The sequence below is a fragment of the Saccopteryx leptura genome, chromosome 4 (genome assembly GCF_036850995.1).
Source record: "Saccopteryx leptura isolate mSacLep1 chromosome 4, mSacLep1_pri_phased_curated, whole genome shotgun sequence".
Taxonomy (NCBI): domain Eukaryota; kingdom Metazoa; phylum Chordata; class Mammalia; order Chiroptera; family Emballonuridae; genus Saccopteryx; species Saccopteryx leptura.
This window is the reverse complement of record NC_089506.1, coordinates 121,798,962-121,825,789: the sequence shown is the minus strand read 5'-3', so window position 1 is coordinate 121,825,789 and position 26,828 is coordinate 121,798,962. Positions and strand designations below refer to the sequence as shown.

General features: G+C 53.0%; 1 protein-coding gene across 2 annotated transcripts in view; it reads right to left on the bottom strand.

The window, feature by feature from the left end:
• MGAT5B (alpha-1,6-mannosylglycoprotein 6-beta-N-acetylglucosaminyltransferase B) overlaps positions 1-26,828 on the bottom strand; it is a 63,807-nt gene that overhangs the window by 17,026 nt on the left and 19,953 nt on the right. The window contains exons 4-11 of one of the 2 annotated variants that reach the window (XM_066381311.1): positions 19,082-19,197; positions 18,478-18,581; positions 17,390-17,560; positions 16,508-16,672; positions 15,640-15,809; positions 6,914-7,045; positions 5,456-5,589; positions 1,317-1,447 (exon numbers count right to left, since the gene is read on the bottom strand). In XM_066381311.1, the coding sequence (XP_066237408.1) occupies positions 1,317-1,447; positions 5,456-5,589; positions 6,914-7,045; positions 15,640-15,809; positions 16,508-16,672; positions 17,390-17,560; positions 18,478-18,581; positions 19,082-19,197 (1,123 nt within the window). The remainder of the gene's footprint in view (positions 1-1,316; positions 1,448-5,455; positions 5,590-6,913; positions 7,046-15,639; positions 15,810-16,507; positions 16,673-17,389; positions 17,561-18,477; positions 18,582-19,081; positions 19,198-26,828) is intronic. The other variant, XM_066381312.1, reaches the window with a different exon arrangement.

Below are 26,828 nucleotides of genomic sequence, written 5' to 3'. Positions count from 1 at the left end.
GGCAGGTAAGTGAGCACCTAATGAGCTCCAGGGTGAACAAAACTTACTACCACTATTAGCTAGCAGGGATTCCGGTGGCACAGACCATGAGGTGTGCCCGTAATCTCCCTTCCTCCTTCCTCAGTCATAGAACATCAGAACTGAGCTGGGCACGTGGCAACCTGGGCACAGCCACCTCCGGCGTCCCCTGAAACCAGGCAGGACCATGGGGCTAGGATCCAGTCGGGGGCAGTAAGGGGACGAGAGGCATGTAACATCTGGGAGACATCCCTAAATGTAGCCTTTCTTGTTCCCTTCCTCCTCCTCACTAGCTGGCATGCACATGAAATGGCTTCAATGTCCGTGGGCATCTTGAACCACAAGGCAAGACTGGCAGGTCAACAAGGCAAGAGGACCCAAGGAGGTCCACACCAGCCTTGGCCTGACACCTCTAGAACGTGTGAGTAGGGAGGAAAACAGACGTCCATCTTGTCTCAGTCCCTGTTCACTGAACCTCATCCCAACCAACACAGTGTGAAAACCATTCAATAAGATGACCACGTGACAAACAGCATGACACAGGGCACAGGTGCTGTTCAATCTGTTTCCCATAGTCGGCATCTTCCTTTCGTACTAACCTTCACTTCACGCTCCTGCCTTAGGTCAGTAACCTGTCCTAGGAGCTGCCCCACACCACACAATCCAGACCCTATCACCCTCCTCCCCACCTTGGTCCATCCACAGGAGCCTTGAACCCTAGCAAGCCCCCTCAGAAGCACCCCTGGGGAGACCATATGGGGGGGCAGGAGGAAGAGAGAGCAGGCGAAAAGCAATCACCATACCTGGAGCTGCCTCGTGGCCAGGGGGGCAGAGAAAAGAGGAGAAAGAACAGGTCAGTGACTGGGTGAGCTGGCAACCTCCCTTCCTCACTTCCCCAGGACCCCATCCTGAAAATGGGGTCCCAATCCCTGGCCCTCTCCTGCCTTCTCCAGGGCCTCTCATCCCACAGAGTCCCCAAGTCCAGCCTAAACCCCCATTGCCAGGCTTACAGTCTTTGCTGACCCACTCTAGGGAGGGTGGAAATAAGTCACAATCCCTTGTAAAGGACATCTGAGTTTCTGGCAGAGTGGAGGCAGGAAAAAGGACAAGTGATCAGCCCCTAAGGCCGGTATCTCCTGTGGCAGCTGGGGACCTCTTTTCTGACCCATTAGTGGGGGATGTTCCCACCATACAGTACTGGGGGTGGGAGATGAGGGCCGAATCTCCTGGAGGTGGCAGTTTCTGGGGCCGGCGGGGCCGGCTGGGGCTTGGGGCCCGCGTGAACAGCACCTGCTCACCTTCCATATACTCGCCTCCTTGCCATACACCACGGCCACGTTGCTGGCCTTGCCACCTCTGACGAGCTGCTTCTCCGTTTCGTTGAGCTCCTCGGACACGAAGCCCATGAAGGAGTTGTCCGGGGTGTGAGCTGCAGCCAGACCACAGGTCAGGGGGGAGGCCCCAGATGGCCGAGGACACACCCGGGTCTTCGGGAACTGGCCCCATGGGAGGGGCCCCCAGTTGGCAGGGATGGGGCAGGGTATAGATTATCCATCTGCGCCTTGGCGTCTCCCTCTCCCAGAGATGGTCACAAAGCCTTGGGGCAGAAGGAAACCTGAGGGTTGCCTAGTCCCCCTAGCTTGTTTTCAGATGAGGGAACTGAGGCACAGGGCAGGCACAGCCAAGGGCCCACATGACCCAGCTAGGACCCTGCTCTCATCCCAGTCTGCCTTCCCCAGTTTGCTCAGGCCTGAAGCTTAGGCTCCACCCTTTCCTCTCACTCAGAGCCCAGTACCCAAGGTGGGGTTCCTCCCCTCTCCTTCATCACTGCCCCCTGGCCAGGACCACTGGGGCCGTGCCACTGCCCCCATTCTGTGGTTCTCTTGGCATTGCCTTTTCTTCTGAGCGAACCTTTCAAATTTAGATGTGATCTGGTCCCTCCTCTGCACAAAACCCCACAGTGCCCCATAAGCTGAAGTCCCACGCCATCTACAGGATCTGCCCCCAGTGCCTTCGACAGCAGCTCATACCCCTTCCCCCAGATTCTACCATGCTCTCCCTCTCACATGGCCCTGCTGAGAGGCCTTGACTGGCCCGGTTACTCTGTGCCCTTACCCTGTTTTGCGTCATGGTGCTCGCTGACCAGACATTGTATTATATGTTGATGTGTTCATGCATTATTGTCAGAATATAAGCCCCATGAGGAAGGGAGCTCTGTTTTGTTCACATCTGTGTTCCGGGCATCTGGGAAGACCAAGCCCCCGGGTCATGAACGTGGATGCATCTTCCCTTTCATACTGGCCATCACCCCACCTCCAGAACCCAGTGCACCAGGGGTGGGAGACATGTTTCAGCTTGTGTTCCAACCGCTCCGCCATGCTGGAGTGCCATCCACGACTACTGTCTGCAGTGGCGGCGCTGGCCACGTAGGCCATCGTTTGCAAAACACAAGGTCCCTCCCTCACACGTAGAAGACCTTGAATAGAATATTTATTGGAGCCCATTAAATCTATTCTACCTTCTGGGTGGGAAAGGTTGTGGTGAAGTGGTTGGTAGCAACCTCCTTACCTTCCCAGACAGCCCTGATCCCAAACGCCCAATTTCTTCATGTCAGATGCACGGTTTCCACATTTGGGTCTTTCTGAAACTGGGTTGTAGACTCTAATCAAATGTGTCGATTGAATGTAGTATTTCTGATCCCACTCCCGACACCCACAAAAGTTGTAATCAATATTTGTTGATGGTTTTCTGTCAAACTGCCCAGAAAGCCCACAGATTCTTGGGACTGAAAATCTGACCACTGTATGGTGGGGTGTTTGCTGGTGACAGGACAAAAACTCCTTTTCTAGACTTTCAGAGGCATGAGGAGGGGCTCCTGAGGCCTGGAGTTATTTCTGTGATGGTCAGGGCACTGGCAGCTCCTTTGTTCCAGGAGACTGTGCCTAGGCCAGGAGAGGCCCCAGGAGGGTGGGCCAGCCCCTCCCTGACTTCATTTGCCTGCCCAGCCCACATCCACCCCCGCCCCCTGCTGCCCTCCAGCTGGGGCTGTCACCCAGTCCTCTCTCAGTGATTGCCACTTCCTCCCTATTCTCAGAGCTGAAGAATCCCTCATGCCACCAACTGCATCAGAAGGGACAGGTTTAGGACACAACTAGCTAAGCTAGTGGACGTGGAACAGGAAGTTCTGCAACCAATTAAAATCACAGGGACCATTAAGCACAGAGTTTCTGGGGCCAGGGCTAGGGTAAAGCTGGGAGAGGCAGCCAGACCCCCATTCAGCTCATCGGGGAAACTGATGGGCTAGACAGGGAGAGGTCTGCTTGTGAATTCTTGCCTGCACTTGGTATATCATTAAAACCGGCAAGCCTCTCTCTTTTTTTTTTTTTTCTTTCTTTAATTTATTCAACCAATTAGCATTTTCTGAGAACTTTGCCGGACTCTAGGGAAATAAAAGATAAATCAGTCCCTGGTCCCTTTTTGAGTGATTCATAATCTATCAGTGGAAATAAATGTATTAGCAAATAACTCATATAATTTAATATATGCTTTAAGAGAATTAGGTATATTTAAGAGTTATAAAAAGACATTCTGCCTGGAATAGGAGATGAGGGGATCAGTGAATATAATGGCAAAGAGGAAATATTTGAGTTGGGATTGTGTAGAATGAGCAGGAGTTTGCCAGGTTTGGCCCTCCACATCCAGAGGGCTCCACCCCAGGACAGGTCCTATTTTCTCAGTGTGGATTATCACAGAAGCCTCTTAATGTCTCTCCTGGTTTTACCTCCTCTACCAATGCCCCCTTGGTCATTGGAACATGATCAGAATAATGTGCCTCAAAAAACCTTTTCTCCATGGCATTTTCTAGCTCAAGAACCTACAGTGAACCTTGAATTACAATATCCAGTGTGCACTCAGACCCCACCCCTCTGTTCCCGGGGTCTCCGTGTCCTTTCTGACCAGCTTTGTAGCTCACTGCTTCCCTTCGGAGTGAGGCGACTACTACCCAACGCTCTCAACTCCGTAGCTGCTCCTCCCTGCTGTCTCAGACGCCGTTCCTACCGCTGGAGCATCACCATCTCCTCCCTCCTCTTTCCCTCCAGCAATCTGCTCCTGGGGACCCACCTGACTCCAGTCACTCTCCCAGGGGCACATTACCAGACAACCTGTTGGGACAGCCACTCTTCTTTTAGAGAAGCCTCCTACAACCTTGCAGTGGTCCCTGGGGAAGAGGTCTGACCCCACAGAGCCATGTGAACTCAGGACACTCTGCCTCTCTGGGCCTCAGTTTCCTCATCTCTGTTCCAAGTTACATGCCTGCCTTCCCAGCCTCCTGGGATCCAAGCAAGCCACTACTTATGTTCCCAGAAACCGCATCTGCCTCTAAGCCCAGCCTAAACATGTAGAGTAAGTAAAAAAAAAGAACCTGAGAACCCAAAAGAGATGCATTCATTTGACAGGCTAAATAAAGATCACCTGCTTTGAGTGCAGCAGGTTCCTCGGTACCCTGCTCAGAACCTAGTTTGCTCTTAATTTAGACATAGTGCTGGTGAGGGTGCTTAGCTGGCTTTCTGACCCAGAGCCTTCAAAGAGCTGCAGATTAGACATGCAAAGTGCTGCTGGAGACTGATGCACTGACAATTAAAAGTGACAGCCGACAGCCTCCCAACAGGGAGAAAAAGCGCCACTTCAAACAATGACAGGAGTAGGGAACACAGCTCTGCACACCTCAGCTATTCCCCAGAGGGCAGGCCCCTGTGCCAGGGAGATACAGAATTGACCCTGAGTTGTCAAGAAAAGGTTAAATTATTTCCAGCATGCTGCATTTAAGAGGGCAAGTCAGCATGTGTATGTATTTAGAGCCTCGTTAAAAATGGCTAAACTCAGCTCTGATGACATTGGTGGCCTGAAGTCCAGCGTCCGAGGGTTCCACACACAGAGGCCCTAGCCTCCACCCACAGCCTCACTGCCCATCATCCCCAATGTTGGAGCACCTGCATTTCTAGAACCTTCCAGTTCTGCCCACATCCACTTCACTACATCTGTTCCCTCTGCTTAGGAAAGCATGCCTGCCCTGCCCCTTCCCAACCCAGTCCATTATGGGCCTCTCTGGAAGGCCACAGAAGCCTCTTGGTCATAGAGAGCAAAGGCCAGCTCCTGCTGGTATTGGAAGGTAACCAGGCTTCTCCAGAGCCAGGCTTGGAGCCCCACTAGGCTGCTCCCTCCATGCTCCCCGCTCGAAAGGCTAGTCCTTTCGAGCTCACACTTGCTAAGAGGGGAGCGAGGCTCTCCTGGAGGCGGCCTGTGCCTGGCACATCCCACCTCCCGCAGCGGGAGGGAGAGAAGGAGGAATGAGAGCCAGCCTCCTCCGAAGCCACCTCTGGGAACCACGAGAGGCCCACTTGCCCCACTCCGCCCGCACCGAGGCTAGGACACTCACGGAACATGGTCATGAACTGCTTGGGGTTGAGGTTCCAGTAGCCCCAGTTGGTCCGGTAGCCATGTAGTGTGGCGTACTCCTCGTGGTTGTACGCTGGTTCTGTCCCAAAGGTGTCGATGACCCTGATTCGGCACCTGCCCCAAGGGACCAGGAACCAGAGTCAGAAACCCCCAGTACCTCCCTGGGCTGGGGCTGCTCCAGGCTGTGGGCGCTGTAACCGGCCAGTGGCTAGTCAGGGTAGTACAGTGTGCGGTCAGAGCTTAAGCTCAGACACCACCTAGTTGTGTGACCACAGGCAGGCACGTTAACCTCTCTGGGTCAGCTTCCCCATCTGTCAGACGGGATAACAACAGCCCAACTGTCTCAGGACCTGAGATACACCTGAACCATGGACCAGTAACTGAGGAATGGTTGATTATGGCTGCCCCAATGGAGCCTAGGAGAAGAGGCACTGCCGTGGGTGGGGTCCCTCCACACGGCCCCAGGGATCACCTGTATCATTTACATTTCCCAGGGAGCAGCAGTCACTCGTGTCCACAGCCCCTCTGCCCAGGAGCCTGCTACCCCCATGATGTGCCTGGTCTATCCCAGCTGAAAGGGCAGGACCCTGGGAGGACCAGCCACCGCCACGGGGATGTATTTTGGCAGGCAGTGCCACAAGTCCCCTATGTGGGTCTGGTCACTTCAAGGGGACCTCCAGGTAAGCACAGGCTCTGTCCCAGCCTGAGGCTGTTCTCAATGGCCACAGCCCCTCCATCCATCCATCCCACCCCCTGGAGTGGGCAGTGGAGACTCAGACACTCCCACAAGGAGCTCCTCTCGCTGTCTCCTTCCTGGGGACCCAGACTCATCCACAGACTGCTGAGGTCAGCACTGTTCCCCCAGAGAAGGTGTTGGGGGCATGGGGGAGGAGAAGGCACCGAGAGCACGGAGAAGAGCATTAATAATAAAAGCAATAATGTTGCCTGTCACTTTTTTCCCTAATAAAATCATGTGCAATCATCAATGGCTGGAGCAAATGTAATAAATAGCAGGGCTCTGTGCTAAGTTAATCCGTGTCCCCTGGCTGCAGAGACCAGAGCAGTGGCTCTGGCCTTCCTCCCGGGGACAGTGCTGAGTCTCCCCACAGCAGAGGTCACCTGCACAGCCTACTGTTCCCTTTTCCACCCCTCCCTGCAATTCCTCTCTGGCCCCCCTCCCAACCCCTCAGCCTGCCACGCGGTGGAGGGGCACTGGGACCACTCACCACGGTTCACTGTCACATGAGTTAGCCCAGAGACAGAGCTCCTTGGAAAAGGAATGTGGGGGTGGGGGACAGAAGACAGGGAGACCTTTCCTCCACGCTGAACCTGGGTCCAGGCAATTCTCCCAGGCTGGGAACCAGCTGGCAGCCAGACGAGGGGCAGGGCGTGTGGGGGCGCTGCTGTGGGTGTCACTACCCTCCGGCAGCCCTCTCACCGGTACTTCTTGAAGGACAGTCCCATGTGCTGCTTCATCTGCTGCAGGCCATGGTAGTCAGTGTAGATGAGGTCGAAGGGTAGGGGCTCCGTAAGTGGGCAGTTGCCCCGGCCTGGCGGCACCCCTAAGTTACTGAGAGAAAAGCCTGTCAGAGTCTGAACCCCCAAAGACCCACAGTGTGCAGAACCTACTTTCCCAACCGGCCCCCTGTCTGGAGGCCCTGGGACCTACCCCAGTTCCTACAGCCCAGGATAAACATGGGGGCACTGTAGGACGTGAGGGTGGCACATGGGTACTGGCCGACTCGTGGGAAGGAAGTGAGCAGGGTGGCTGTGTATACCATGTACAATACAGTGGTAGAAGTTCTTCACCACACAACAGACCCCAACGAGGGGCCGGTAAGACTGAGATCCAGCCCAGCTCACCTTCCACACCAGGCACCTGGCCCGGGCCACCTACCAGGAGGAAGAAGCCCCTTTTGCAAATTCCCACAAACATTTCCCCTGCAGGATGGTGTCAGCCTAGAGGGGGCATCTTCAACGTTCCCAAGGAGCCATAAGTACCCACTATGGTCTTCTCCACAATTGCAATGTCTGGAGCTGAAGCATCCACACCCCATCTGCCTTAGAAATGTAATCTGCTCTGCTGACAGGGACCTGGCCCACGCAGATGTCTGGCCCTGCCCCCATAGGGCACCCTGGCTGCCAGATCATCACATGAACATTTTCATTTGGGCCAGAGCTGCCTCTGGTGTCAGAGCCTTTGGGTCATCTCACTGGAGCCTGAAGGACATGGCCACCCTGTGAAACTCCTTTGTCTAGGACCCCCACCCCTGCTCACCATGCAGGAGCTTCTGCTCAGCCTGCCAACACCCCCACCCCCAGCAGGGAATGATCAGGCTTTTAGATCAGGACTAGTCCATGGATCAGTACACCAGAAATTTCATGTCGGTCCACAGAAGAGTTAACCTGTCTGATGTTGTTTTAATATTATAGACCCAATGATCTTAGTCGAATTTGCCTACTCTGAGGGTGATTTCTGCCTTAGTGGTCCCTGAAATAACCCTCTGATTTTCATGGTCTCCAAGTGTAAAAAGGTTGAAAACCATTGTTTTAGATCGTTCATTCATATACTGAGCCCCCAAGCCTGATTGGGGTACTTTGTGTGTGGCAGAACGTGGGATGAGGGCTCTGGACATTCCCCACCTCAGGATTCACCCCATTGCACCTTGGGGTCTCTGGTGACCCAGGGTACAAGGGCCCCAGGCTCTCCTTCTTCTGGGGGTACCACAGCAGTTGCCCACCTACCTCCCCTCATTCCCACCTCCCCTGTTTTCATGGTCCAGATGCCTTGCTGGAAGGCACTGAAGAGAGCCCCACCCAGGGAGCCCTTCAGGGATCCATGCTGGGAGCAAACTCAGGCAGGGTGTGAGTTCTGGCATGATAACAAGCCTTTCCAGGCATGAGCTCGAGCCCGAACTTGCTGGTAGTCTTGCAGAGACATAGAATCATCCTGGTGTCCGCCTCCACTCCTACATGTGACACGCGGGCAGATTTCCATGGTCCTTTCTAGGCTAAACATCCTTTGGTTTTATTTTTCCTTGTGCTTTTGGTCTGTGGTGGGAAATAACCTTCCAGGTAGTGCTCAAATTCTGGAACAAACGATTTTCTCCCTCTCTCTCTCTTCTGTGTGGGAAGGACCTAATTAAAAAGTATTCTTGCAAAATGCTCAAAGATGCCTCTCATTACAGTGGCACGCAGCTGCCCTGCAACCCTCACAGCTCCCCGAGCACAGCAGCAGCCCGGCCTCTCCCACGGCCCGTTATGGGAGCGGGCCACTGCCTCTCCCCAGCAGCGTGAGGACACATAAAGAAGGCAGCCAGGGAGTTAACTGGGCATCTAACGAGCTGCTTTAGAAGGGGAGGCAGGCTCACTAACGAGGCCTTGAAATGTGGCAGTTCTTTAGAATTTGTTCTCAGACCATTTTCCCTGTCCCTTGGCAATTTTCACTGACACGTGAGTTCAGTTACCGACAACTGCCTAGGTGCTGTTTCCATTCTGAGACCTCTAATTCAAGGTTGTCTAAGCCCAAATTCAAGGCCTTCCTGGAAGCCCCCCAAACCCAACGCTTTTCTCTCCTTCCGCCTCAGAGAATGGCCGCACCATCACGCAGCTGGTGGCCGCTTTGAGCTTGCTAGTTCAGCCTGGTGCGGGCCTGCTGGAGCCCATCGCAGCCAGACCTGAACGGGTTCCAGGCCTGAGGGCTGCCTCAATGGGCTGGAGACAGCTTGGTCCCTGCCTCTGTCATTCTCTGGAGACCCCCACCAGTATTTCCCTTGAACAACAACAGAATGAGTACAAAGGCCAGGACACCGATTGCCACTGGAGCCGCGTGCTGACAGCCAAGAGCTCCACTCCTCATCCCCCTTACTTGCTCGTTATCTCCTCCAGCTTTCATCATTTGCCAGTTAAGTCAACTAATTTTCCACTAAACCCAATTTCACTCATGGATGGAGGAAGAGCTCAGTAATTTTTCCTCATGCCATGTACTATTAATGATGCTTGAAATTATGCAAATAAAATTGATGAGCACAGCCATCAATTCACTAGGATGACTCGAGGTACGGCTGATAGGGGTCCAGGCTTCGCCTCTCCTTCCCACCATGTGCAGATGGATGGCTCACGGGCAGGAGGCTGTCTGACATTACCTGCAGTCTAATCACCTCTCTCACCCTGGAAACCTCGTGCAGCAGCAAAGCCAGATGTGGGTTCTGGGCATTGTCCCCATCACCACGCCAGTGAGCCAGTTAATTAAAACATTGAAATGCGAGGAACAGAGACAAGCGGCTCATCCGTCCAGCCCTGCGGCTCCATCAGTGGTCAGGACATCTGCCGCGATCATCTGTGAATAAACTGCAACAAATGTACAAGCAGCATCTTCATCCCACAGCCTTCCCCGCACAGGTCATTTCACTGCCCCCGGGGGACGTTTCTGTCGCAGGAGCCAGGCTGCAACTCTCAGACTTCAGATTACTTTCACATCCTGTTGACCTATTTTCAAATTAACCTGATGCAGCTTGTATGGAATGGCTCTCTGAAGCTGGGAGGCGACGCTGCCTCCTCCTGCAGAACCCATGGCAATGCCATGTGTGTATTCCGTGGTATCTCTACTCACATCCCCCTTCTGGCTCAGTCACCATCTTGCTGTGGGTTGCACTATGCCCTTCCCCAAATTCGTATGTTGAGTCCTAACCCTCAGTCCTCCAGAATGTGATCTTATTTGGAGTTTACCTTTACAGAGGTAACCAAGTTGACATGAGGCTATATGGTGGGCCCTAATCCAACATGACGGGCATCCTTATAAGAAGAGGAAATCTGGATACAGACACACATGCCAGGAGGACACCATGTGAAGATGAAGGCAGAGATCTGGGTGATGCTCCTACCAGCCAGTGAACACCAAAGACCATTGCCAAAGACCACATGCCAAAGACCACCGCCAGAAGCTGGGTGAGAGGCCTGAGACAGATGCATCCTCAGCCTCAGAAGAAACCAGCCCTGCTGACACCTTGATCTTGGACGTCACCTCCAGAACTGAGAGATGATAAATATCCATTTATCATACCGGCCTGTGGTCCTCTGTTATGGCAACTCTAGCAAACCAGTAACATCTGTACTGGAATCTCCACTGGAAGGAAAGGTTGACTCCATGCATTGTGAGGGTAGTCCTGGCACAGAATGAGCTGGAGGAGCTCACTGCCCTGGTCCACGCCCGTCAGAGGAAAAAAGTACACCCAAGCAAGGGCGTGGTACAAAGTACGTGCCATGTTGGCAGGTTCCCACCCAACGCCCTGAGAGGAGCTTGAGGGTCCCCTCCTGGCCAGCCCCCTCGGCCCGGCCCCACCCCTGCAACCAAGAACGTCATGACTGTTTTGGGGGTATGCAGATGTGGGCTTGGGAGGAAAATGCACACTCTTGTTACAAACCTTCTAGGAACCTGAACCCCCACTCCAGGCCTTCGTCCTGTCCTTCAGGATCAGCACTGGGGACCCAGAGGACAGCTCTTCAGAATAAGCCGTGCAGGCTCATTCACACGTTCCACAGTGTCCGGGCCCCACAGCTGCCCCCACCAGGCGAGGTGTGTGGGGGGAGGGGTGCTTAAGAAGCCAGAGCCTTGTTTTTCCACATTTCAACCCTCACTGCTCATTAGACCACCTAGGGAGCTTTGAAAACTTGACCCTTGGGTCCCACCCCAGACCCATTAAATCAGAGACGCCCAGAGTGAGACCCAAATGCTGGTGTTTTTCTAAGGTGGCATACTCCAACCACAGGTGAGGCTATTGATTTTTTAGACAAAACTGTACAGTGTCCTCTATGTAAGGTGGTTTTCCTTTCTTTATTTTTATGATTTTAATTGTTTTAAAAGTACATCTGAGAACAAATTTTGAAAGTGCCTTCCTGAAACTGCTCCCTGAGGGTACACAACTCTGCCCTGGCTGATCCCACAGAGGACCCTAGGCAGAGCCGTCTGGGCACGGTCCTGGGCCTGCCCACTCAACAAACTGCAGACTGGAGATCGGGTGGAGATGAGGTGGCCTCTCCCTGGAGCCCCTGCTTCAAGGACTTTCCAATCCACACAAGCCTGGCAGGAAGTGATGCGTTGGTGGGAAGACATGATTCTCTGTGGGGAGTGCATGTGTGTTTGCATGTGTGTGGAGGTGTATACAAGTGTGTAGGAATGTGTGTGTACATACATGCATGGTGCATGCACAGACGTATAGCCACACACATGTGTGAACACATACATGGGTGGGAATCTGTGGTTCAGCACAGTGGTGTGCATGCAGGTACACATGTGCATACATGTGGGTGCACATGTGTCGCAGGAGAAACGAGGCAAGGGAGTAGTTCAGATCTTGGTACTTTATACCGGAGCCTCGATTTCAGGGGCTCCCAAGTACAGTGATCTCCCCCTCACTGTCTGGCCCTGTGATGGTCAATGCCAGTCTCACTGACCACAGCTTGGCACCAGGCCTCGGGAGTGGCCAGAGGGGGAGAAAGCACTCTGGCAGGTGAGGATTTGGGGTGAAGACTGAAAGAGGAGACACCTCAGCATGGGCTGAGAAGCAGAACACCTGAGTTAAACTCCTGCCTCTAAAGGAGACTTATCAAATCTACCTGCTCTCACGAAAGGTGGTTCTCTAAGCATGATGCTGAACTGTCACAAGCCCGGGACAAGCCTTCCCACGCCCTGAGGAAGGGATAAAGGAAGGAAGCTTTCAGCTCTCTGGCCCCAGACGATGCATGGTCAGAAGGGAGGGATCAAGCTGAATGCTGCTTGATAAATGTGAGTTCATCTAGCCTTGAGGGGAAGCGAGGTGTTGGTGATGCTGACCAGGGCCGCTCTATACCCACCAAGGGACCTTGTGTGTGGCAGAGCGTGGGATGAGGGCTCTGGACATTCCCCACCTCAGGATTCTTCCCACTGCACCTTGGGGTCTCGGGTGACCCAGGGTACAAGGGACCCAGATCCTTGATTGCCACCCTGCCTGAGGCAGGTCTGGCCCACAGCTGCCCACAGCCACTGGCTGTGCCATCCACAAGTCATCCAAGACTTCTTTGGCTGCCCACACACTGGGTCCCTTTTCCCCTTCCTCCTCCTCTCGCTCACTGCATCTGATGTTCCTGTAGGAATCTCTGAGGCCAGGGAAAGATGCCTCTTTTCATGATTTGCAAACGTTAGCTGCCCCTGCAACATTCTGCTCCACAGACATTGCTGCCACTGTTCAGAGGGAGCTGGGCGTGGGCACAGCAGAGTGAGCAGCACGGTGCGCTGGCGGGCGGCAAGTGGGCACACCTGGCTGGGAAGTGGCCTGCTCAGTGTGAACAGCTTGGCCTGACAACAAAATGCCACCGGGCTGAGAGACAGAGTGAGTGACGCGTCGGTTCCCTCTTTCAGCACTGGATAGCTAGTCTGAAGCTTCAGCACCAGCTCTGGGGACAGCCCAGCTCCTTCCAGCGCAGGTGACCTGAAGCCCGAAGGGGCGGAGGTGCTAGTCCAAGGTGGTACTTCATCCCTCTAAGCCTGGATTGTGCTTCCTGACAGATGCTGCCACAACTGCGCAGCCCTCCCCAGTCCCTGTCACCATCCTCACTAACGTGTGGAACACCTACCGAAACAAGTGCATCAGCCTAAGCGAATGACTCTCGTGGTGTGGATTTCAAGCCACAGGAATAAAAACCTTCAAATCACCAAGTCATGTGGTGATCTCACAACAAGACCCAGTATCAGCCTCTTCCTGCCCCAGCTCGATATGGCTGGTCTTGGTACCTTCTGCTGACTGTGGTCATAAGTGACTGGCAGACAGCTGACCTAAGATTGCTGATGGCTCTGTCCCCGTTGGCAGCCTCCTCTCTCCAACACTCCTGTGCTACAGAGCATCAGCTTCGTGGCAGGATGAAACGCTGATCAGAAAGAGAGAGGCACCCAGACCTACAGACTGTAAAGATAGTGGGCGGGGTCTGGAGAGGAATTGCATTTTAGCTTAAAAACCACCAGGGAGGAATGTAATGGGCTGATGACAAAAGTCAATTTGCAGGCCAACAACTAGAGTGTTCCTTAGTTATGCCGGGGGCAAAGTTAGAGCACTCTCCTCCAATGAAATGGAAATCCACCAAGCACAAAATTCCTACCCATTACAATTAAGGCCTTCTGTTCCTTGGGGGTGTGGACCACAAAGAAATTACCAAAATAATCCACAAATGATAAGATTCAACACACATAACTCACATAGAATATATCCATAATATATATATAAAAAGAAGTCCAACTCCATAAAGAAATGATAAACAACCCAGCAGAAATGTGGGCAAATAACATATACAAAGGCATTTCTTCAAGAGGAAAGAAGACAGACAGACATATGACAGGATGTTGGGCCTCGTGAGTTGCCAGGGTGCTCAACCAGGGAGCCTCCTAACACCACGTGGGGGTGAGAACATGGCCCTGGAAGCCTACACACAGTGAATCAGTGCAATCACTCAGGAAACCACTGGCATTATCTCATAAAGCTGAATTTTCACATATCCTACCTCTCAACAGATGGTCACCTCAGTTTATACCCAAGAGAAACTCTGACTCAGCCACAAAAGGGCACCTGTACAAGAACGTCCACCACAGCATCACCCGGAGTAACTTGTAAAACCAGGACAAAACAGCCAGACAGGAAACAATGATCAATAATTATGGCATATCTGCACAATGGAATGTCACATAATGAAAATGAATGAAAGGGAGCCACACAACAACATGATGACTCTTGGAAACATAATAACAGTTGAAGACACACCTGACCTGTGGTGGTGCAGTGAATAGAGCAACAACCTGGAATACCGGGGTCGCCGGTTCGAAGCCCCAGGCTTGCCCAGTCAAGGTACATACTAGAAGCAACTACTATGAGTTTGCTTCCTTTTCCTCTCCCCACACATCTCTCTCTCTCTCTCTCTCTCTCTCTCTCTCTCATCAATAAATGAAAAATCTTAGCCTGTCCAGGCAGGCGGTGGCACAGTGGATAGAGCATCAGACTGGGATGCGGAGGACCCAGGTTCGAAACCCTGAGGTTGCCGGCTTGAGCCCAGGCTTATCTGAGTCCAAGGTTGCTGGCTTGAGCAAGGGGTCACTCAGTCTAATTTAGCCCCCTGGTCGAGGCACATATGAGAAAGCAATCAATGAACAACTAAGGTGCCGCACAAAGAATTGATGCTTCTCATCTCTCTCCCTTCCTGTCTGTCTTCCCTATCTGTTTCTCTCTCTGTCTCTCTCTCTGTCACAAACACACACACAAAAATCTTAAAAAAAAATTAACGGTGAAGACAGCAAGTCTCAGAGATGACATACAGTAGATGCCATTATTACAAAGCTCAAAACCAAATCAAAATACAACTAAACCATACATTGTGCATGGATATATGAGTATGTTAAAAATAATTTTTTTTCCAAAAAAGTAAAGGAATGACAAACACAAAATCCAAACCACAGCTTTCCTCCAGGGGCAGCAGAGGGATGGGTACGAGGAGCCCCTAGATGAACAAGAGTCCTGGTAACACCCTCATCCTCAAGTCGGATAGTGGAATCGTGGGGTGTCACTCTGTTCCCATGCCTGTGCCTCATGTGTCACATATATTTGTGTGTGTATCAAATAATAAATATTAATAAATAAAGAAGAAAAATCCCACAGATCCAGTGTATTTAGAAATAAACATATTCATGCCAACTCACGCACGCGCAGCCCCCGTCCCCTGGTCACCATCTCCCATCCCCGGCAGCATCAGAGGGACTCTGGGCAGGGCAGGCACCACCAGCCCGCTCATCCCTCCCAGGTCTCACTGGCCTTGGGCCCCTGAAAGGCCCAGGAAGGAGCCCAGCGCTGGAAAAGAAACTCCCAGACACCAGGATGGCAGGCGGAAGGGACCCCATCTGTACGACATGACTCAGTTTCATGGGCCAGTATTTGTCAGCCCTCAGCACAAACTCTAGGCACTCGCCAGCACAGAGATGGAGAATTCGACTGGAGAACTCAACGGTGTGATGAGCACCATGAAAATATACTTCCTTGGTGAATCCCTAATGGGAACAGGTGTCCCCATGGGAATGGAGGGGGTGGGTGGCTGACTGAGCACATGGGGCAGGAGCTCCTGGAGGATGGGCTCCCTTCCTCCAGCACTCACCTCTGCAGCTCCTTTAGGGACACCGTGATCCGCAGGCCATGGCCCAGGACGTAGAGAGCAGCCAGGATGTCTGCCCACTGTACCATCTCCCCCAGGGGCCCGCCCTTCAGCACCCTCGGGCTGAACACGTCTCCAGTCTCCTCCGTCAGGAAGCCAATATGGACAAGGATCTGGGGGTGGACACAGAGGGTCAGCACGAAAAAGCAACAGTACTCGGCCCTGCCACCCCAGAGACCCGGCCAGCAGCAGACACTGTCTCCAAGCTGACCCTGGGCAGGCATGTTTGGGCACAGCAGGGGAACCCAGAGGCAGAGTGACCACCTCACGTACTGGGGACACAGGCGAACAAGAGGGTCACATCCTGCCCTTGTAGTGCTTACATTCCAGATGGAAGAGGGGACAACAGTGAACACAGACAAGAGACAATTTCATGGTATGATAAGGATTCTGAAAGAAATAGACAGGGTGATGTCAGAGTCAGGTAAGTTAATTGGACAAGGGACGGAGGGATGGATGGATGGATGGATGGATGGAGCAATGAACCCTCCCCAAACAGGGAAGGTTCTTATTATTTTAATGATAATGTAGAAAATGCCTTCCAGACAAATGCCCTGACATTTCTGCCCAACAAGAACAAGATGTCTATAGAATGGAGGACCTTTACGGGGTGGGGGTAGAAGCTTGTCCTTTCCCAAACCTGAAAATGCCAAGGGCCACCACATGCCTCTAATCTGACTTTGCCTCCCCTCACCCTTCTGACTCAAATGCAAATAAAATATCAAACTCTTTCAAGGGCAGACCTAGTATTCACTTGGAAACCTGGGACCCTGTGCTCATTTCCTAAGTGCTCACAGTGAGGGTCAGGTACCTGCTTCTGGTCCCTCTGGATGCCCCCCAGCTTCCGTGCCAGGCGCTGGGTGGCCAGTGCCCACTGGGCCATGAGCCGCCTGGTCCGTTTCTTCATGAAGATTAGAGACTCCTTCCCGCTGCCCATCAGCTCCAGGAGGTGAGACAGGTTGCTCCGGAAAACCGCCTGGAGGAAAGCCCTTGATTCTCTCTCAGATACGCAGCTATCCCATCACCACCACCTGCAGCCCTGAGGACAGGGCTGGCACTCCCCGTGAGGCAGGGGCCAGCTCTAGCTTCTCTCACCCTTTCTAAGAAGCCCACTGGCTCCCACAGTGGGGCTCCCTGCTCTACCTCCTCAGCCAAGCTGGCCTATGCTGAGCCTCCAGAGGAGCTCAGCTGTGACAGTTCTCAGGGACATCTGGTGCAACCAGGGGTCTGAGGGCCAGGGAAGGTAGTGGTCAGGACAGGGGCTCAAATGCCAGAGAGGCCAGGCTGCATTCCAGTGGAGCCAGAGTAAATATGTCTTGAGCTAGCTCAACTCTTTAGACTTCTGATCCATCGTTGGTTAAACATGATCACATAAGGGCTGCTGGGAGGCTCAAGTACAAACAAAGTATCTTGAGGAAGCCCTCAAGAGTGACAGCTATTATTGCTATTATTCTAGTCTGTTGAGGGGGTGTCTTCAGGGTCCCAGCCGCCCCTTATGGAGGCCCAGCTTTGCAGCATCCCCAGAAAGTAGGACCGATACTGTCAGGCTGGCTTCCCCAGCCCCAGCAGGGTAGGCAGGTCCCAGCAGAGCTGTCTGGCCTCATTTTACCAGGGGTGAAGGGATGTCCAGCCTGCAGAGGCCAGATGACCCATCCACCAACCCCTCACTGGCCCACCCACCTCTCGGGCCTACCTGGACTTTGGGGAGGGGCTTGGGGATCATCTGGGTGGCCGTCTGGTTCCTCCAGGGCAGCGGGGGACAGAACCACTCAACCTCACTGAGGTAGATGAGGAAGGAACACTCGGTGCCATCTACCCCGAAGAACGCGTAGCAGGGGTCCGAGGTCCAGCGAGCGCGCATCCACTGCAAAGAGGCCAGCCTGGGCCAGGGAGCCCCCGCCAGCCCACCCACACCCTCGGTAGTCCCCGCATGCATGACCCTGGGGACCCCGAGGTCCCCCAGGATGGGGCCTCTGGGGCCCACCCTAAAGATGCAGCAAGGAACAGAAGCAGGGAGAAGAGACTGAACCAGAAACACAGGACCCTGTCCTGGCTGCTGAGAACCTCGGGAAAGGCCAGGCTGGACCACCATCTTCCAGGCCCAGAAGGAGACAGACCCAAGGAAAATAAAGCCATGTCAGGACACAGTGGGAGGGACAGCAGCTCAAAGCCTGGCTGGGTTTGACTGAAGTCAAGGTCAGGAGTGACCTCCAAGGAGGTAAGGGCTTGGGCCAGGGCAGAGCCCACCCACAGTGATCCCACACAGTCAGAGGGAGGGGTCTGCCATGCTGTTGCCCCACCCTCTTAGGGAGCTCAGAACCAGGGAAGAGCTGGCTCTTATGGCCACACACTGGCCCCCAATGGATAGACTTCATGTAGCCATAGGTCCCAGGAGGTGGGGCCCAAGGGGCTCTCAGTCCAGCTGGTTGGACCACAAGGAATGAAGGGAGAGACTGAGTCCACTACTTGTCTGAATTCAATGGAAGTCAGGCTGCTGGCGGTAGCACGCATCTGTTTAGCAGCTTGTTTGCTATAAAAAAGTACTGAAACATGGCCCGTCGGGGGGATTATGGGTTGGTGGGCCAGGCAGACGGCCCAGGCAGAAAAGCAGTTTCCCTGAGGTTGGCCTCCACCAGCTAGTGCCAGGGTCCAGCTCAGGGGCCTGGGCAGTGAGGCCTTAGCTAGCAGGTGGCCCTGTCAGCAGCGAAAGCCCAGAGCTTGTCTGGGGCACAGTCCCCATGGAGCCCGCCCTTCTTGGGCACCCTCAGCCCCAGGCCTCACCTCCACCTTCCCTGAGCAGTCAGGGAACTTGGGGTCACTGGGAGCCTCACACTGGTCCCGCCGGCCTTCAGACACTAGGGAGAGAAGGTCATCTCGCTGAGGACCTGGTCCAGGACATAGCCCAGCAGAGAGAGATGTGAGGAGTAGTTAGTCTGAAATGGGAGGCAGAGGGCTGGAGCTTGCTGTCAGCCTGAGTTTTCTTACCTGAAAGGTCACCTGCCAGGGGTCCCCAGGCCAGGGCTGCCTGTCTGCCACCACTACTGCCCTCCATAGGAGGTTGGTTCACACTCACTGAGGAGTTGGCTTGAAGAGCTATGGACCGGCAGCTTGGAAGAGCAGACCTCATGCACCCATCCAAATGTGCCCCCACCTTTTTCATAAGGCAGACTGTTGCTCCCACACCAAGGGGAACAGAGGAGGGCGCCTGAGTCTCCAGAGAGCCCCGCTGTCCTCAGCCCCCCCCCCGCCCTGTGCCAGGCGAGGGTAGACCCCGAGTCACCCTGCTGAGACCTAGGGAGCTACTGTGGGAGAAGTCGAGGGCCCCACCCCAGATGTCCCACCCAGTGCAATGGACCCTGGGATCGAGGGGTGCCCTGGCCCCCACCATGGCTGTGCAGGAGCAGGCTGTGGTGCAGGATCTGGTCCACCTTCACAGCAATGTCTGAGACGTTCTGTGCGATAGCCTGGATCCGCTCCAAGAGGCTGGCCCCAGGGGGCAACCTGAGTGCGAGAAATCAGTGCTGAGCGGGGAGCCTGCCCTGGTGGCCTTCCCAGGGACCTGAGCCAGCAAGCAAAGCAGGAAGACTGCAAAGTTCCCCAGCACCCACCACCGCCACCCTGCAATGGACAGCAAAACCGTGACAGATAAAGCCCATCCAAGAAATGAAGCCGCCTGCCTGCCCCAAGCCCGGGCTGGAGGGGCTACCTGCCCGGTGCACAGACGTTACACCGCATGCAAAGCCCCGCAGGCATGAGCCAGCATGTCTGCATGTGTGTCAGAGGGCAGCGCCTGAGGCTGAACCAGAACAGGTCCAGTCCAGGGACCTCCAGGTCACAGGCCCTATTCCCAGGCACAACCAGCAGCCCCAAGTCTGTTTCTCTCTTTCCTCCCAGAAGGACCATATCATGCCAAAATAAATTCTACCCATAGCAGCCTTGGGGACCTGCCAACCATTAAACCTTTAGTAAAGTATTGTTGAGTTCTGAGAATGAATTCTTCCCAGGATCTTAAATGTATTTGCTGCCACAAACACCATGGCCCTCCACTCTCCCATCAATGCTCGCATGGTCTTTATTTGGGGGAGAATTTATTTCCTTGTGTTGATTACTACTGAACTCTGAGAAGTTTACCAGACACTGTATGCACTGTTTATCTCACGGCAAACACTCCTACCGAGATCCATCTCACTTGGCTGGTGTGCGGGTCTCCATGCAGGGAGGACTCCAGGGCCTCTCTCCAGGATGTTGCTTGCTGTTCTGAACACATTAATTCTATTTCCTTTGATTCTCACTTTGTCCCCTGGCTTTGCAGGCCCACTTTAAGCTCTGTTTATCCTTTACAAGAACTGGGCCTTGATCGCCATGCATAATTGGAATTAGATGAAAGAGGATTTCCCCCCAACCTGGGCTCCTCTGGAAAACCCCCTTCCCACCTCTTCTGGGCTGGAGAGCTGCCCCGCCAGGGAACACTGGAAGTCCGAGATCAAGGCATGGGCAGGGTTGGATCCTTAAGGAGGCTCCAAGGGAGAATCTGTCCCAGGAATCTGTCCGGGCTTCTGGGGAGGTAGGGGACAGCAGTCCAGGGAGGTCACTCTGGCTGTGTCACTCCAATCTCTCTGTCTCTGTCTTCACTTGGCTTCTTGTATCCATATTTCTTCTTCTTATAAGAACACCAGTCATTGGCTTAGGGTCCACCTCGAGCCAGTACGACCTCACCTTAACCTGATGACACCTGCAAAGATCCTGTTTCCAAATAAGAGCACGCTCATATGTACTGTAGGTTCGGACCTCAACATATCTTTCTGGAAGACCCAGTTTGACCCACAATAGTCTTCCATGAGATAACAAATAAGAATGAGAAAAGATGTAAAGGACAAATGCTTCTTTTGCTTTTGGTCTCAAGGCAGGAAGAAGTAAGATTACTTCTCCTCAGTCTTCAGATGCTGGCAGGAAGAGAACAGCCAGCTTGCCTTCAATGCATAGTGATACATGAGGAGATGAGCTGGGGGCTGCCTCGCATGAGCTGTGTGACCCTGGGCAAGTCACTTACCATCTCTGTACCTCAGTGTCTTTCTCTTTGAAGATGGAGAAGAGAACGGCACCAAGCAGCAGCACCGAGGTAAAGTCAGCCCCGTGTGTCTCAGCCCAGCACCACCGCGGCTGTGGTGCGGTTGGGGCTGCAGGGAAGGAACGCGCACTGACCAGGGTTCTCATCCTTCTGTCATCACTGCCCCCCACGGAGCCCTCAGACATCTTTCCCCCAGTCACTCTTCCCCCTGAATGTCAACACCCACCATCTGCAGAATTGGGAAAAAATGGCTTTCATCCATCACAAAAAGTGAGTTCAGCTTCTCCCTTTGTCCCCTGCCCCCCCCACTTCTCCCAACCTGTGCTCCTCTGGCTGAAGCCTAGGCTTCACTGGAGGCGAAGAATAGATGGGGGCACCCTTGACCTCTCAAGCCCTGGGGCAGTGACTCTCTACATTATTCTTAAGTTTACTGGGAAGACTGAGGGCCTCAGAGTCAGAGGCCCTGGATTCAAATCTTGACTCCACTCAACACCTGTGTGACCTTGGGCAAGTGCCTGGACCTCTCTGAACTCAAGGGTTGGCTCCCATCAAAGCTGAACAATCTCAGCTGACTCACAGAGTGGTTGGCAGGGTTAGACATGAGGCTGAATGCAAGATGATCCATAGCGAGTGGGATCACTTAAGCTGCTCTCACTCCCTACCTATATAGCAGTTACCCTGTCCGCAAGAGAAAGTGTCATGAATCTAACTACAGAGCCAAGCAATTCACTTTTGGGGGGAAGGCACTCGGCAATTTCCATACAACACACGTTTCTGAATAAAACATATTGCTGGCTCAGGCTTTAAATAGTGCAGACGGCATCTGTCCAATGTAACAAATTCAACTTGTTCAAAACAGAGTTCTTGGTGTCACTAGGATTATACTAGCCTTAGCATTTGTACACATTTTCTATTTTCAAATAAAGCATGATTAGACGTCTCCAAAAAGCTTCTTTTTCTTTTACTTTTTTAACATGACAATTAAAGTAGATGCTGTGAGACCTCAAACCACAGTACATCCTGGCCCAGAGGAAGCGCCATAGGGGAAACAAAGGCAAAGGGCATGATGGGCTTGGGAGATGGCCTGCAGCTGCCTCCAGCTGGTGGGGCCCCAGAGACCCCAGAGCTGAGGGGCTGTCGCCATGGGGTCAAGGTGGCGGTAGGGCTGACTTCTGCATCAGGCCTAGGAGGTGCTGTGCCAGGGCCCATGGGCTTTTGGGGAGCCATGAAAATGTCTTAATTCCTTTAAAAAGTCAGGGGAATATCGTAGGTCAAAGAACTGTTTTACATGACCTATTAGCCAGAGGGTGAGGAGACAGCATTGCTCAAGATGAGATCATTCTTCTGCTGTATCTGAATCTCGGAACGCTGGGTTTCACTGGCACACTTGCTATGAGCCAGGGGACGGGGGTGCCTGCTTGCACTCAGAAAGGCCCACGCTGGCTCTCCATGGAGAGGACAGCATGTCCACCGGAGCCCCAGACCTTACCAAGGCCCCTGATGGAGCTTTCTTTCCTCATATAAGTAAGGTCCAGAGGAAATGAAAATGGGGCCTAACGTCAAAGTGCTGGAGAGCGGACTGAGCACACTGGAGCAGTGACCAAAAGGGAGGAGGTGGTGTCAGCCGAGTCCGAGAGCCCAGACTGCCGAGGGAGTGAGCTCCCATGGGCACAGTTGGGACACGGTGGGCACGGAGGCACAGGGCAGACCGGCCCTGCCAGGGAGGCAGCATGGAGCCCCAAGGGAGGCAGAACACTTGGCTCCGTCCCTCTGTCTGCCCTCCAGTCTCCCAGCACTGCCCTCTATTGGCAGAAGCAGTTGGAAGCCACTTTTCAAAGGAACCAGGACAAAGTTGCTGGAGCCATCCCAGTGGTGAGAAGCAGTGCAGGGGGGAGGGGTATGGCCCTCAGCAAATACACTGAGGACAGGGCCCAGCCCTTTCAGACCAAAGCAAAGGCTGGGACGCTCAGGCATCCTCATGTGGCTGCCAGGCAGCAAGCTTTTGACAGAGTTTCTGTAAGAATTTAGTCAGAGACATAAAAATAAATACTTATGTAAACCATTGAACATATCACTGTTGCTTGGGAAAAAACAAAGATGTGCCCTGGTCAGATAGCTCGGTTGGTTAGAACACTATCCCAAAGCACAGAGACTGCTGGTTCGATCCCCAGTCAGGGCACATACAGGAACAGATTGATGTTCCTGTCTCTCTCTCACTTTCCCTTCCTCTCTCCAAAATCAATAAAATATTTTTTTTAAAAAAGAAAAAAAAAGGATTTGATTCATCTAGGAAAAGCCAGTTTTGACCAAAATATAAATAGATAAAATAAATGTAATATTGATCTATTTGTCTTTCTACCAACACAGTCATAAAATGATATAATTTTGCTGCTGGTTAAATTGTACCGCCCCTGCCTCCCACCAATTTGTACGTTTCAGTCCTAACCCCCAGTACCTTCATATGTGACCTTATTTGAAAACAGGGCCATTTCAGAAATAGCGAAGTTACAGTGAGGTCACACTGAAGTAGGATGAGCCCCGTTTCCAATATGACTGGTGTTCTTATAAATGGGGGGATCTGGATCCGAACAATCACACAGAGAGAAGGCCAGGGAAGACTGGAGTTATGCTGTCATGAGCCAAGCAACTACCAGCAGCCAGAAGGGCCTGGAACAGATCTTTCCCAAAAGCCTTCAAAGGGAGCATGGTCCTGCCACCACCCTCTCGACACCCTACCTCAAACTTCTGGTCTCTAGACTATGGAACGGTATGTCCCTGTTGTTTCAACTCCTTAGAGTGGGGTGCTTTGTAAGAGCGGCTGAGGAAACGAATACAGTTTTGTTTTGTTTTTTTCAGGGACAGAGAGAGAGTCAGAGAGAGGGATAGATAGGGACAGATAGACAGGAATGGAGAGAGATGAGAAGCATCAATCATTAGTTTTTTGTTGCAACACCTTAGTTGTTCATTGATTGCTTTCTCATACGTGCCTTGACTGTGGGGCTACAGCAGAGTGAGTGACCCCTTGCTCGTTGGGTCCAAGCTGGTGAGCTTTGCTCAAACCAGATGAGCCCGTGCTCAAGCTGGTGACCTCGGGGTCTCGAACCTGGGTCCCCCGCATCCCAGTCCGACACTCTATCCACTGCGCCACCGCCCCGCCTGGTCAGGCACAAAACAAATACAGTTTAAAAAATTTTCTAGAGGGAGGGCCCCTGAAGTCCTGGTGCAGCTGGGGAGGCAGGGCTTTCCCAGACTTGAGAGGAAAGCAGGGAAAAGACATTCTGCGAATGATAATGATAATAAAACAGCCACATGGGGGGGCACTTCCTTGCCAAGCTCTTTATATGCACCATCTTTTTATTCTCCTGACATCATGATTCCTTTTAATGGCTCCATTGTACAGAGGAGGAGACCAAGGCACAGCCAGGCTGAGTTACTTGCTCAGGGTCACACGTCCAGCCAGGCAGCCTGGCTCCTGCTGAAACGGCTGCTGCAGCGCAGAAGGGTGGATGTCAGAAGCTGCTCCTGGGGAAGGCCAAGCAACAGGCGGAATCCCTGTCCTCCTGCCTCCCAGACAGACCCCTCTAGACACGCATGCAGAGTTTACAGCCCATACAAAGACCCAGTCCTGTGTCTTTGGAATGAGATGCAGCTTGGAGCCCCAGATGGAACACTGGGCTCAACCAATCAGAAAAGGCTCTCCTGGGACATAGCTGGACTGCATCAGGAAAACCCAGTGCCTATCCCCTCCATCCTGAGCAGGTGGTGCCCATAAGCAGGTTGTGAGGCAGTGCAACTGGAAGGGGACTATGCCTACAGCTGGGCAAGGGACAGGACATCAGGACCAAGGCCATGATGAGCAAAAGACCACAGCCTAACCAGGCAGTGGCGCAGTGGATAGAGCGTTAGACTGGGACGCAGAGGACCCAGGGGTTTGTGTGTGTGTGTGTGTGTGTGTGTGTGTGTGTGTGTGTGTGTGTGTGTGTGTGTGTGTATTTTTCCGAAGTTGGAAACGGAGAGGTAGTCAGACTCCCGCATGCACCTGACCAGGATCCACCCGGCACGCCCACCAGGGGGCAATGCTCTGCCCATCTGGGGCATCGCTCTGTTGCAACCAGAGCCATTCTAGCACCTGAGGCAGAGGCCACAGAGCCATCCTCAGCGCCCGGGCCAACTTTGCTCCAATGGAGGCTTGGCTGCAGGAGGGGAAGAGAGAGACAGAGAGGAAGGAGAGGGGGAGGGGTAGAGAAGCAGATGGGTGCTTCTCCTGTGTGCCCTGGCTGGGAATCGAACCTGGGACTCCTGCATGCCAGGCTGATGCTCTACCACTGAGCCAACCGGCCAGGGCCAGGACCCAGGTTTGAAACCCTGAGGTTGCCGCCTGACCTGTGGTGGTGCAGTGGGTAAAGCGTCGACCTGGAAATGCTGAGGTTGCCGGTTCAAAACCCTGGGCTTGCCTGGTCAAGGCACATATGGGAGTTGATGCTTCCTGCTCCTCCCCCCCTTCTCTCTCTGTCTCTCTCCTCTCTCTCTCTCTCCCTCTCTCTCCTTTCTAAAATGAATAAATAAATAAATAAAAAATTAAAAAAAAAGAAGTTATTTGCCTGACCTGTGGTGGCACAGTGGATAAAGCGTCGACCTGGAAATGCTGAGGTCGCCGGTTCAAAACCCTGGGCTTGCTTGGTCAAGGCACATATGGAAGTTGATGCTTCCTGCTCCTCCCCCCTTCTCTCTCTGTCTTTCTCCTCTCTCTCCCCCCTTCTCTCCTTTCTAAAATGAATAAATAAAATAAAAATTTAAAATTTAGCCTGACCGTGGTGGCGCAGTGGATAAAGCGTCGACTTGGAAATGCTGAGGTCGCCGGTTTGAAACCCTGGGCTTGCCTGGTCAAGGCACATATGGGAGTTGATGCTTCCAGCTCCTCCCCCCTGTCTCTCTCTCTCTCTCTCTGTCCTCTCTAAAATGAATAAATAAAAAAATAAAAATTTTTGGCCTGACCTGTGGTGGCACAGTGGATAAAGCGTCGACCTGGAAATGCTGAGGTCGCCGGTTCAAAACCCTGGGCTTGCCTGGTCAAGGCACATATGGGAGTTGATGCTTCCAGCTCCTCCCCCTTTCTCTCTCTGTCTCTCTCTCCTCTCTGTCTCTCTCTCCTCTCTAAAAATGAATAAATAAAATAATTTAAAAAAAAGTTAAAAAAAAAAGTTAAAAAAAAAAAAAAGAAACCCTGAGGTTGCCAGCTTGAGCACGGGCTTACCAGCTTGAGCACAGGGTCACTGGCTTGAGCGTGGTATCATAGACATGATCCAATAGTCACTAGCTTGAGCCCAAAAGTCATTGGCTTGAAGCGCAAGGTCGCTGGCTTGAGCAAGGGGTCACTCGCTCTGTTGTAACCTTCAATCCATCAAGGCACACATGAGAAAGCAATCAATAAAAAACTAAGGTGTCGCAACAAAGAGTTGATGCTTCTCATTTCTCCCTTCCTGTCTGTCTGTCCTTATCTGTCCCTCTCTCTGACTCTTTCTCTGTCTCTGTCAAAAAAAAAAAAAGACCACAGGCCCTCCCCAGTCTACAAAGTGACAACATGAGGGTGGACCCTCACTACTGTTTCTCCTGGGATAACAGCCAACACCCTCCTGGCAGGTAATAAAGGCAGAAAAAGTTCTGACACAAGTTTCCCTGGCAACATCCACCCTAACCCTGTAGAGCTTGTTACCAGGGTACAAACCTGGAATTCTGTCTGCCCAGACCTGGGACGATGGGGACGATGCCCTCTACCTTGCCCCACCGCCATGCTCCCTCGTCTCCCTTCCACTAGCACAAATGACTGAGAGCCCTTCACTCTTCCTACTTGCGGCCTTCCTTCATTTCTTTCCCTTTTTATCTCTGGAACGTGTGTTTGAAAAGCAGAAGGTGGTTAACACAGATGAGCCTGAACTGGTGGGCTTCTGGGAGGGCAGCGTGAATGAAGACCCCGGGAGTGGGGGAAGGGGCAGGCGAGGGTCTCAGAAAAGATGCCCCAGAAGTCCCACTGATACGTGCCTGCTTGGCGCCAGGCTCTGCTCTG